Source organism: Lepus europaeus, chromosome 16, assembly GCF_033115175.1.
Source record: "Lepus europaeus isolate LE1 chromosome 16, mLepTim1.pri, whole genome shotgun sequence".
NCBI classification, from domain to species: Eukaryota; Metazoa; Chordata; class Mammalia; order Lagomorpha; family Leporidae; genus Lepus; species Lepus europaeus.
The window spans coordinates 52262105-52275486 of NC_084842.1; the positions used below are offsets into that span (position 1 = coordinate 52262105).

At 38.1% G+C, this 13382-nt stretch overlaps 1 protein-coding gene across 2 annotated transcripts in view; it reads left to right on the top strand.

Moving 5' to 3' along the window:
- GABRA4 (gamma-aminobutyric acid type A receptor subunit alpha4) overlaps positions 1–13382 on the top strand; it is a 74754-nt gene that overhangs the window by 25156 nt on the left and 36216 nt on the right. For both annotated transcript variants that reach the window (XM_062212926.1, XM_062212927.1), the window contains one exon: positions 6963–7222. In XM_062212926.1, the coding sequence (XP_062068910.1) occupies positions 6963–7222 (260 nt within the window). The remainder of the gene's footprint in view (positions 1–6962; positions 7223–13382) is intronic.

Below are 13382 nucleotides of genomic sequence, written 5' to 3' on the forward strand. Positions count from 1 at the left end.
CCTTGGTGGACCTGAAATACTCCTGCGAAGGTATTTTCCTCCTTAGACAGCCACTCTTCCTGTAATCTTAGGGTGATCCAAGGTGGAATCCTGCTGGAGAAACTCATAGGGAAGCTCAGTGTGGAAGGCAGGCCGTGACCCCAGGAGGGCAGTGAGCTGATGTAACAGTGCTGATTACATCATAAAATGATGAGGAGTTTATTTTGTAACCTGCAACTCTACTGAACTGGTTTGTCAGTTCTTTTTTTTTTTTTTTTTTTCTTTTTGACAGGCAGAGTTAGACAGTGAAAGACAGACAGGAAGGTCTTCCTTTTTCTGTGGGTTCACCCTACAAGTGGCCACTATGGCTGGCGTGTTGCTGCCGGTACGCTGCGCCAATCCGAAGCTAGGAGCCAGGTGCTTCCTCCTGCGGGTGTAGGGCCAAACACTTGGGCCATCCTCCACTGCACTCCCTGGCCACAGCAGAGAGCTGGACTGGAAGAGGGGCAACCGGGACAGAATCCGGCGCCCTGACCAGGACTAGAACCCGGGTGCTGGCACTGCAGGTGGAGAATTAGCCTAGTGAGCCGCGGCGCCGGCTGGTTTGTCAGTTCTAATCGCATGTTGGTGGGGTGTTAAGGTTTCTCTATAATGTAAATTAAAAATATCTACCTCAAATACTAAAAATGAAAAGAATAAAGGAAGAGAAGGAGAAAAAGGGATGTATTTTATTCTTAGAATTGTATCTAAGAACTACATTGAATCTATTCTCTTTGTATTAATGTCATATTAACATGAGAATTGATGAGCATTGTGTTGTAATAATTACCATGCATTTGTTGTAATATATTAATAAATTCTTTATAAAAATAAAACATGCATCCCTCAAAAATTATGAGGTTTAAATTAAATGCTAGTAGTATATTGCATATGTTGAATAAATTTAGCTATTGGATATAGATGTGAAAATGAAAGAGAGAAAACAACAAATCTAAGCTTTGGGTGCCAAAAGGTTGGAGTTTAAAACCCAAAAATACACCTTCTAGTGTGTACTACCAAACACTCTGCTAAGTCCTTGATGTTAATTAACTCATTTAACACACCAATCTTGAGTTCTTTTTTAAAAATACTTACTTGAGGGGCAGAGAGATAGAAATAGTGGAGAGAGAGGGAGGGGAGGAGAGAGAGAGAAAGAGAGAGAAAGAGATATAGAGATCGAGAGAGAGATCTCCCATATGTCCTCCTCAAAAAATGAAATCAATCCAGGTCTCCCATATGGGTGACAGGTGTCCAAGTACTTGAACCATCACCTTCTGTTTCACAGGGTGCACATTAGTAGCAAGCTGCAGTGGAGCAAGTGTTTGAACTCAGACACTCTTATAGGATATGGGCATCATAAGTAGTGACTTAACTTCTAGGCCATATGCCTACCCCTAATCTTGAGTCTTTACACATCATGTTCAGAGGAGCCTGACTAGGTAGAAAATATCTGTGGAGGATGAGCATGAGATCGAAGTCCCTTAATTATTCCTATAAAATATTAATAATTTGGAAGCCATCATTAAAAAATAAAGTCCTTATTTCTATTAAGTTTTACAACTAAAAATACTCACTGTGCAAGTATTACCAGCTTTTTGCTAAGATCCTAAAAAACTTCCAGAATAGAAAATATTGAGGGGCTGGTGCTGTGGCGCAGTGGGTTAGTGCCCTGCCTTAAAGCGCTGGCATCCCATATGGGTGCCAGTCCTAGTCCCGGCTGCTCCTCTTCCGAGCCAGCTCTCTGCTATGGCCTGGGAAAGCAGTGGAAGATGGCCCAAGTTCTTGGGCCCCTGCACCCACATGGGGGACCTGGAAGAAGCTCCTGGCTTCAAATTGGTGCAGCTCCAGCTGTTGGGGCCATCTAGGGAGTGAACCATTGGATGGAAGACCTCTCTTTCTCTCTCTCTCTGCCTCTCTTCTCTCTGTGTAACTCTGACTTTCAAATAAATAAATAAATATTTAAAAAATATTATATAGGATAAAAAATTATAAAAAAAGAAGATATTGATGCATCTTAGGTGACAGTGATGAAGAGGTGATAATGCTGTGAGTATAGACTCCGAGACAGAAATCCCAGATTTGAACCCCAGCATCTACCACTTATACTAATGTTAATCTTCAGTGTATTATTTCTACCTGTTTCCTCATGTATACCTACCTCATAGGGGTGCTGTGATAATTAAATGAATTAGTTGGGATAAAGCACTTTAAATAATGCCTGGCACATAATAAATACTATGTAATTAATATTTATTTTATGTCATTCCATGCTGTCATATACTCCATTTGAGAACTACTGCTTAAAAATAAAATATGAATATACTCTGTATTTTATAATTGGTGTGATTGGTTGATAAGCTTTGGGTATTTTTTCCATTGATTTATAAACTGGCAGCTACTATTATGTCTCAAGATAATGTAAATTTCCAATGGTCTAGAGAGGAATATCGTTTATTACAACTGTAGTCAGCAAACATTTCCCATCCAAAAAATATATTATAAGGAAGTAGCATATAGTAATTGTACTGGTATTACTAGTGCCAATGATGAAATGGATTATCATATTTTGAAGGGGTCATATTATTTAACCTTTGCAATAACTTAGCAAGGTAGGCATTGCTGATTTTTGTTTTTATGCACAAGGAAAGTGACTCAAAGATATAAGGGAACTTGTATAAAGTCACATAATTAAAAGTAGCAGACCTAATCTGTTTAATTTGGAAAAGTCAGCCATTCTGTCTTTACCAGGTGTGTGAGGATATGGGGACTTTGGAGAATTTCTGATCTATTGGGTGAGATTATATGGATGTGTGTTAGTTGTTGGATGTGGGCAAGTCTTTCCATTTCAAATATGAAGCTTTCATATCATGTGCCCATATATCAATATATTGGCTCTCAGGAAAAATATGCTAATAATTGTCTTCAAAGTGCCAAGAACTACCAACATGGCTAATATTAGACTATCTATTGAGGATCTAGGATGATACTTTCTTAAGGAAGTAATGTTTTAAGTATTTGGGGGACATTAGCAGTCAATTTCATATGAGATTTAGGTGAAAAGTGATTCTGGGCTTGTATATTTTCCCTCCCTAACTTTTACTTCTCTCTTTATGCATAAGGACAGACTCTTTTGGATCAGAGATGTTACCATAGGCCTTGCAAAGCTAAAACAAAACAAAACAAAAAATCAGTGTAAATATGAGAAGCAGAGTGTTTGCTAAATTGTTTCCAAAAAACTTCTGTTTCCAAAGTTGTATTCTCTAAGTGTTCTAATTATTTCAGGATTGTAAACCCTTAAACACAAGTAAACGCCAGCTGGCATATCTAAATCATTGCTATTTTATTTTCTAGGAGTGGCCAACCAAAACTTCATTCTTGTATATGGTCTTAGCCTTTTCTTACACATTCCTTCCCAGCTCCTAAGACAACCAATATGGTGTAGGTTCAGCCTTTGTAAACTAGGGAAATCAGCCTGAATATACCAAAAAATTAATTATGGCTTTGAAATGCCCTCAAAGTTGATGGTGGAAAAGTCATTTACTATGTACACCGCCTAGATGCAGAGAAAGCACGGGTTCTTTTCTGGTGGGTTGGTTTCTGCTTCCTCTCCGCTGTGTATTTATTTAATTATATGTTCCACCTAAAATCAGGGGCAATGTGAACATCCCTATCATGGTAGTTCATTCTTCATATCTGAACACCAGAGAGAACATTTTAATGTCCAAAGAGATGGTGACTTTCATACATGCAGCCAGTTGATTATGCCAGATACTTTCCGAATTTTGCCTACAGTCATAAAATAGAAAACATAACATCTGCAGGGCTACTACACAAACTTTGAAATCAATGAAAGAGAAGCAATGAAATTTGAAGCAATGGGAAATGGTTAGTAGTAACATATCCAGCATCGATTTTGGATTGGTGTCCACGGCATCATTTAAATCATAAACCTGGCAATCTATCCTCCTTAGTAAACACAACGTAAATTTTTGGATTTTTTGTTCAACTATTGCATTAGTTGTTAGCTTATTAGACCTCAATAGGGAATATTTTTTCATATAGAAATCAGAGAAGGTGGAGATGACCAGTTTTAATCCTCAGGAGAAATCATTCTGTTACAAAAAATGTTTAAAGTAACATGGGAAATCTTAAATTTCTTATGTTTAAATTTGAGTTTCGTTTATGATTATCACATTACAGTCCTCGTAGCTGAGTATCGAGTAGTATCCTTTTCTTAAGAATTTATGTATTTGAAAGGCAGTTACACACACAGAAACACACACAGAAACACACAGAAAGAGAAAGAAAGAGAGCAAGAGAGACAGGGAGAGAGAGAGAGAGAGAGAGAGAGAGAGAGAGAGAATGTCTTCCATCTGCTGGTTCACTCCCCAAATGGCTACAATAGCTGGGAGTAGCCCAAGTCAGAGCAAGGAGCCAGGACCTTCTTCTGGATCTCCCATGTGAATGCAGGGGCCCAAGTGCTTGGGGCATCTTCCTTTGCTTTCCCAGGCACATTAGCAGGGACCTGGATCAGAAGTGGAGCAGCTGGGACATGAACAGGTGACCACATGGGATGCTGGTGCCACAGGTGGCAGCTTTACCTGCTACACCACAGCACCAGTCTTGTTAATATTCCTATTTATACTGCAGTGTTCATATTTTATTTCCCAAGTCCTTTTAGTCCTTTAGGATTTCCTTGACATTAAAGGAAACAAGCTTATATATGTAAAAAATTGTAGAGCAATGTTTAATGCTTAATATTCCCATTAACTTTTTTATGAATAAAAAGAAACATTTTGATTTATTGCCAAATTTTGTAACTAAAATTTTCCAGGGCCCACATTGTGGCATAGTGGGTAAAGCCACTGTGAATCTGGCATCTCACATGGGCACCAGTTCGAGTCCTATCTACTGTGCTTCTGATCCAGCTCCCTGCTAATGTGCCTGGGAAAGCAGCAGAAGATGGCCCAAGTGCTTGGGCCCTTGCACCCATGCAGGAGACCCAGATGAAGCTCTTGGCTCCTAGCTTTAGCTTTGCTCAGCCGTGGCCATTGTGGCCATCTCAGGAGTGAACCAGCAGATGAAAGATCTCTCTCTCTCTCTCTCTCTCTCTCTCCCTCCCTCCATTTCTCCTTCCTTTTCTCTGTATCTCTGATTTTCAAATAAATTAAATTTTTTTAAAAAAAATTCACCTTTGGATTTATTCTGTACCTCACAGTCAGCATGGGAATGGTGCTATTTTTCTGAGATTTAAAATGGAAGCCTAAATATTCTAAGGTGTCTTTCTGAGATGATGTCTATTGATTTTAAAGAGTTTCATAAATATGTTTCATAAATATGTAGGTATATATGTATTTGAACTCATTTTAAAATCTATTTTAGAATAATAAAATGCTAAACATCACAGAAATTGAAAAAAGAGAATATAACCAAATCCTCAAATTTATTTCTGTATGTAGTTTATAGAATGTTTCTAAAAAGATCTATAGCTCATGTGATAACACAGTTGCTCCAGTTTTTCATCTTCTGTGCACTGGAGATGGAGAAGACAACCAGAATTCAGAGAAAATGGATTGGTGAGGAGCTGGAAAAATGAGTTTTTCTTTACTTTTCATTTATCACGTGCCCGGCACCATGTGAAATATTATGCATGTGACTCCTAGAAGCAATATTAGACATGTCTGTCCTCAAGGAGGTGATGCTCAACCAAGTGGAAACAAGGCTTGTAAATGTGGAGCAGTATGGGGACAGCACAGGGAAGGATGTATTTAAATGCTGAGTTCAGACAACAGTGCCAATTCTAAATCAAAATACTATTATTTTGTTATTGTTGTTTGGGGTTCACTATTTCTTCAGTTTAACTCATGTTATTTTCCTTTCAGCTGGGTATTGACATGGACTGGAATATCCAATTTATATACTTTCTTCATTGCCATCATCATCACCACCACCCTCACCATCATCATTACCCCAAACACCTCAATGTGTCAACTTTGGACCTATCCTAGGCATTGAATAGAATAAGTTCAAATGGAAAGGATAAATCCCCCCAGAAATTTTCAGCCTTAACTCCATAATGTGAATCAGACACAAAAGGACAACTGCAGAGATATTAGCATCTTTCAATAACAGATTGCTCTCTACTTCAATGACAAGAGGATTTTTTTCCAGGCTGAGGTGATGGATGCAGTGTTTGAAATCTGCTGATAGAAGAGCAGTACCTCTGTTCTTGCTGCAAATATTTTTCTCCCAGCCATAATGTGTTGGGTTGTACATATCCAATATTTTAAAAGCTAAATTGCTTTAGAAATTGTTGAGGAACATATTTTGTTGCTTTTAATAGACTCCTCAACAACTTGTAAATTTATTGTCCTAATTCAATAGATAACTTTTGATTAAAAAGGTAAGAAAGATCTGTATATTACTTGTGTTTTGTTTGGCAGTGAACCTCACTAGCTGTAGGCCACGCTTAGCACAGACATTCCGATGCTCCAATTCCGGAGGCCCATATTCCCAACATCCCAACAATTCTGGTTGAGAATCACTGCTTTGATGAGTCTCTTCCTGCTAGGCGGGTTGAATTCCACAAGTTTGTTGGCTCAGATCCAATATACTATTATGTACAAAATACCTTTTCTATGCCTTTAGTCTTTATAGAAAACCTAATAGGTAGGTACAAAATAAAGCCCAGTGAATATTCTAAACTTGATCCAAATCAAGTTCTAATGATTAGAAGAGGCAGGATTGGAACCATATCTGTCCCACTACAAAGCCTGTGCTCACCCATGAGGCTCTAAAACCTGCATCCAAGATGGTTTTGTTGAGTTGTTACTAACTGTGTTAAAACCTCTCCCCACCTCATCCTGTAGGGTTTTTATTCATTTGCTTGTTTTGCACTGAAATAACAGTAAGATTTTTTGTCTGTTTACTTTTTTGCCTCCAAGGAATAACCACAGTTCTCACCATGACCACACTGAGCATCAGTGCACGCCATTCTTTGCCCAAAGTGTCCTATGCTACTGCCATGGACTGGTTCATTGCTGTCTGCTTTGCTTTTGTGTTTTCGGCCCTTATTGAATTTGCTGCTGTCAACTATTTCACCAATATTCAAATGGAAAAAGCCAAAAGGAAGGCATCAAAAACCCCTCAGGAAAATCCAGCTGCTCCAGTGCTAAGAGAAAAGCAGGCTGAAGCACCTCTGCAGGTATTTGACTTAATCTCCTTGTGTTTGAAATTCCAGCTTCTTGGTCAAATGAATATTGCCATGGGGAAAACAGAACTTGAAAATTCCATTGACAGTGTCTTAGTCATTTAAACTCTAGAAAAATATAAAAAAGACATTTATGAATCCAAACTTTAAAATAATGATTAGATGTACCTGAAAATTTAAACAAATATGAATGAGTTAGAAGCAAGTGGAGCTAGTTGTTTTTGTTTAAGTTGCTTTCCAAATTAAAACTTTTGACAGAAGGGGGAAAGAAACTAAGAGGGGCCTGTGTACATATTTGATTGAGTTGGGTTGGAAAGGGTTTTAATAGAATTCTTTGAGCAGAGTAAAGTTCTCAGTGTGATTCCACCTTACAACTACCCACTATGGCTTAGTGGATCCTATGCCTTAGAATAAAGAAGAGAACAAGATCAATAAGTAACAAAACTCATAGTTGAAACTGATGCAAACCTAGGACTGAGAATTTTTATCCTAAAGGGACACATGTAAGAGAGTGTAGAAAACATAATATGAACCCAGTGTAATTTAAAATTGGCAATCAGAGATTAAAAAAAGTTTTCTTTGTTCTTCATGAATTCCAGTTGTATAAAAGTAGCAAGATATTCATGAAAATGGGAAGGGGAACTGGAAGCCTTTTCTTTTTTCTTCTTTCCTTCTGTACTACTCCACTCTCTAACACCTCACTAACTCCCTGTATTCAGCTTCTTTCTTGAATGAGTAGACAGATGTCTGTAGCCACTTAGATATAGTCTTCAATGACATAAATGGTAGTGTCAAACTTTTTGTCTTCATAAACCCTTATCAAAGTGTATACAAATCATCAGTGCTATTCTCTGCAGATAACAACTCAGTATCTTATTAGTTTGTTCATTTTATATGTGTATATATATAAAATTTATAAATATCCAACTAGTTGCCAGTCCCTGTTTGGGATCTGGGAATCAATATTGCACTATGAAAACTCCAGTGAATATCTTGCATTTATTTGTGTGGAGCAAGGGAGAGGAGGTAGATAATTTTTAAGCATTTAATAGTAAAGCAGCTAAATAGTAAAGCAGGTGGTGTGTTAGTGATAGTCCTATTAGCAGAGGACACAAAGTGCTAAATAAATGAGGGATGTTGTCACACAGAAATTGACAGTTGAACAGATCAGGTTAGTTGTCCACACTGGCAGAGAAGTACGGGTCAGGGTCCTGGAGTTTCTAGCTGTCCTCTTACAGGGGCTGTGGTGCTGTTCTCTTCAGAACACCATAGGAACAGGTGGGAAAATACATGCCTCTGCACTGAGTCAAAATAGTCCATAGTTTTCCTCTAAGTGAGTCCAGTTCATCAAGATTTTCACAATTGTCAGAGTGCAGTTCGCATTCTAGTTTGCTTAAAAATTACTGATCATTTATGGAGTTTTGTTCTCATTTTCTATAAATGCCCTCTTTTGCCTATCTTTTTTTGTAAGGTTTATTTACTTATTTGAAAGGCAGAGCTAGAGAGAAATAGAGAGGGAGAGGGAGAGAGGGAGAGAGGGAGAGAGGGAGAGAGGGAGGGAGAGAGAGAGAGAGAGAGAGAGAGAGAATCTTCTATCCACAGTTTCTCTCTACAAATGGCCACAATGGCCAGGTCTGGGCTAATCTGAAGCCAGGATCCAGGAGGTTCTTTTGGGTTTCTCACATGAGTGCAAGGCCCAAGCACTTGGGCCATCTTCCACTGCTTTTCTAGGCACACTAGTAGGGAGCTGGATTGGAAGTAGAGCAGCCAGAATGCAACTGGTGCCCATGTAGGATGCTGGTGCCACAGCCTGCTATGCCACAGGGCCAGGCCTCTCTTTGCCTCTTAACTTGTTGTTTTCTCTTTGGTTTGATGTATTGAAACCTTCCTGGAAGAATTCTACTAGTAGTTTTTTATTTAAAATCCAGTCTTGAATTTATTTATTTTAGTGTTTTTGTTTTCTTATTATCAATTCAAAATTGTATTTTAATTGCATCTATTTTATGGGCTAAATTTATTAATGATTTTCTCATTTCTTGAGTTTACTTTTTATTAATGTATTTTCACTGCTTTTTATTCAATAATATTTCCTTTGTTGCAATGAGATTTAGTTTGTACACAGCTTTGGTCATAATTCATAATAATTAGCATATAATATCACAATTATTTGCTAATGTTCTGTAATTATATTGCTGCTTTTCTCTAGAAGCTAAGAGTTATTTGTGGATAATATCAAAATTTCAATGTGGGTATTTTTGTTTATTTAACCCATTTCTAATTTTTGTTGTTTTGTATGTGTTCAAAAATATTACTTTTACAGATTTGAATGTTACAAGTCTTCTCATTGTACCTTGTTAGGCTAAAAGCTTATAAAGGTTTAATGAGAATTTGAAAAGAGTTACTTTTTAGCTACTTAATCTATTTTACTTTAACCTTATTATTTCCCTCTTTTAGTAGTTCACCTCTAGAGCAGGTGATGGCTCAGTGGGTTCCTGCCAGCATATGGGTGACCTGGGCTGAGTTCTAGGCTCCTAATTTTGGCCTGATGCAATGCCAGTGATTGCAGGCATTGGAAGACTGAACTAGCAGATAGAAAAATATTTCTCGCTCTCCCTCAGTCTGTCTCTCAAATTAAAAAAATGTTGCCTCTGGTTTTTGCGATTTTTCAAATACCATGAAATACGTGAAAAATTTTCTAGCTAATATTACAAGATTTCAATTTTTTTTATTTCAACTATTTTTAGTTTACTTGGATGATATTCTATTTAACATGTAAAGATTCAAACTATTCTATTTCCATATCAATCTATACATTTAATCATTGAATAAGTATTTTGTTTTTCTCCTATATAATATCTTTTCTTTTGAAATCAAATTGTCTGATTTTAGTATTTTTCATCATTTTTAAAAAATATTAACTTTGGCATTATATTTTTGTCATTTAATTTTTCATTATTCATTCTTTGTGTTCTTTTTAAGTTATATATCCTTTTTTTTTCAAGATTGTTTTGGGGAGCCAGTATTGCAGCATAATGGGTTAAGCTGCAGACAGAACTATTGGAGTGACAGTTCTAGGGCCACCCACATGGATAGGGTTCCTAACTCCTGGCTTCAGCCTGGCTCAGCTCCTTTCTGTTACAGCAATCTGGGGAGTGAACCAGTGAATATAAGATATCTCTCACTCTCTTGCCCCCTCTCTCTCCCCTGTCTCTCTCTTTCTCTCTCTCTTCTTCCTTTTCCTCCTAATTCTCTGTTGTTCTGCCATTTAAATAAATAAAATAAATAAAACTTTTAACATCTGTTTGGGGGCTGGCATTGTGACACAGCAGGTAAAGCTGCCACCTGCAACACCATCATCCAGTATCATGCCCCGGCTGCTCCACTTCCAATTCAGTTCCCTGTTAATGCCCTGGGGAAACAGCAGAAAATGGCTCAAGTGCTTGGGCCCCAGCCACTCAAGTGGGAGACCTAGATGAATATTCTGGCCTCTGGCTTCAGCTTGGCCCAACACTGGCCATTGCAGCCATCTGTAGGTGAACCAGTGGATGGAAGATTTCTCTCTCTGTCTCTCCCTCTTTCTCTGTAACTCTGAGTTTCAAGTAAATAAGTAAATAGATCTTTAAAAAGGATTTGGGGTGTGAAATATTTGCTTCCTTCCCCAAAACATTATCTTTAGCAAGATCAAACAGGCTGCCCTCCTTCCTTCCAGGTTTACCATGAGAATAGCAAGGGAGCTCTTCCTGACCTCACAGCTTATTGTGAAAAGAAGTTAGTTACCTACCCCATCTTTCTGTATGGTTTCTTGCTTTGGCAGGCCAGACAGGATGGGGAATAGTAAATCAGGCCTTTTGATGGGTCTGTCCCCACCTGCTAACTGAATGCCAATCTGATTGTCAAGTTGTTTTTTTTTTTTTTTTTCCTCCCAAACTGTACTTAAAAACCCAAATGCTGTGGGGCCTTTTGGAGTTCTTTCCTCTCTTGGAAGTCCCCACCTCCATGCCGCTCTGGCTGGAGGGCCTTGATTCTAATAAATACTTTTAAATCTCAAAAAAAAAAAAAAAAAAAGATTTGTTTAAATTTGCACTTCAGTGGATACCAGATGAGGGAAGCCCTAGTGGTGGTTTTACCCAATGCACTGTAAAACCAAACCTGCTTGGCCCTTTGTATTATTTTCATATCAGTAGTGATAAATTTGAGATTTTCTGATAATGTTGAAGTTATAAAATAACTGACTCTCATATTGATATTAACTTGCTCCAACCTCAAGATTGCTGTAGGTGTAAGCTTTCAGATTTTATATATGCATTTGTATTATTTTCATGTTTAATATGAGACAATCTAGTTCTCTTTTCATTTTTGCCAAGTAATGAGGCTCATTGCTCTAGTGCTACAAGAAAATATAACTACTTGAATGTGCCGATTAATTAGAAAAAATTATTCAGCAGAATTTCCAGAAATGAACCAGTAGTCTTCCCTGAAATGTATCTCTCCTCTCCAGCAGTTCCCATGGATAGTGAATGCTTAGTGAGTCTCCTCTGTTTGGCTCAGCCAGTTCTGATTCAGTCAGTGTTCTCTGCATCGTAATCCAGAAGCTCTGGTCACATGACACATCAGTGTCAAGAAGATGAAATGTGTGATTGGCCTAGAGTTAAGCATTGGGAGGGACTTTAAAATATATCTACTCAAAAATATGCATTAAAACTTCATGTGCTTTATATGTGTGCCTGTGTGTGTATAACAACTTAGATCTCCACAGCAGTTTACTTGAAGAATATCTGTGTTCTTAGGGTGGTGATTAATGGCTTGGGCCCACCTACCCTCCTGCATCCAGATCCCTGCAAAAGCACAACTGGCTTTGGAATGTCAGTTGTAATTGAATGGCTTCAGTATCAAGTTCAACTTTGGAGCCTGAAAATAAGGGAGCGTGAGATGGGAGTTGTGATGCAGCAGGTTAAGCCAATTCTTGGGACACTTACATCCCATATTGGAGTGCCAGTTTGAGTCCTGGCTACTCCACTTCGAATTCATTTCCCTACTAATGTGCATGGGAAGCAGCTGATAGTTCAAGTACTTGAGTTCTTGCAACACACATGGCAGACCCAGGTGGAGTTCCAGTCTCTCAACTTCAGCCTGGCCCATCCCTAGCTTCTAGTGGCATTTAAGGAGTAAAGCATAAGATGGAAGATCTCTCTCTCTCTCTCTCTCTCTCTGTCACTCTGCCTTTCAAATCAATCAATAAATCTTTAAAGGAATAAATAAATCTTCCAGTCCAGCTCTCTGCTGTGGCCCGGGAATGCAGTGGAGGATGGCGCAAGTCCTTGGGCCGTGCACCTTCATAGGAGACCAGGAGAAACACCTGGCTCCTGGCTTTCGATCAGCGTGGCCATTGAGGGGTGAACCAATGGAAAAGGAAGACCTTTCTCTCCGTCTCTCTCTCACTGTCCACTCTGCCTGTCAAAATAAATAAATAAATAAAGATAGATAAATAGAAGAAAATCAAGAAGAGGAAGTGTATTAAGAGAAAATTATACAATGCATTACTGAAATTTTAAAAAATCTGCTTAGATTTGGAATTTCAGTAGAGATTCTAATCAGACAGCTGAAGTTTGCTTATTCAGATATATTGTAGAGTTATTTATTTATTTGAATGGTACTGCCTTTCTTTAAAATGTGCTTGAACCCCTCATTTGGAATTGCCCTAAGAGTCCACGTGATGTTGATAGTTCAGTTTATCCTTTGAATGAACTCAGTACTACTTTGATTCATTTTTCACCAGTTGTGACCTGCGGACTGCTAATGGCTTATAGGGACTCTTTTTGTTCTTTGAATTAGAAAGTTTGTGGTTATGGACTATTTGTGAAACAAGGAAAAAAGGCCAATTGGCAGAATCTAAGAACAGCTCTAAGTAGCTCAAGTATGGCCTTGACCTCAGGAGACAAAGTGGCTGTTCCGTTTCTGCTCATCATTGAAGGGATTCTGCATTGACTCTGTCCTTTCAGGGTTTGCATTTGACTCCATTCATTCTTTACATATCCTTGTTAATCTTCATTTATCTGCTCTCATTGATGCAGGCAATTTGGATGAAAGAATGGTATGAAAAATAACTATAGAATTTTAAAAAATCTTTCTTAGTCATTACACTTAAAAATTCCTT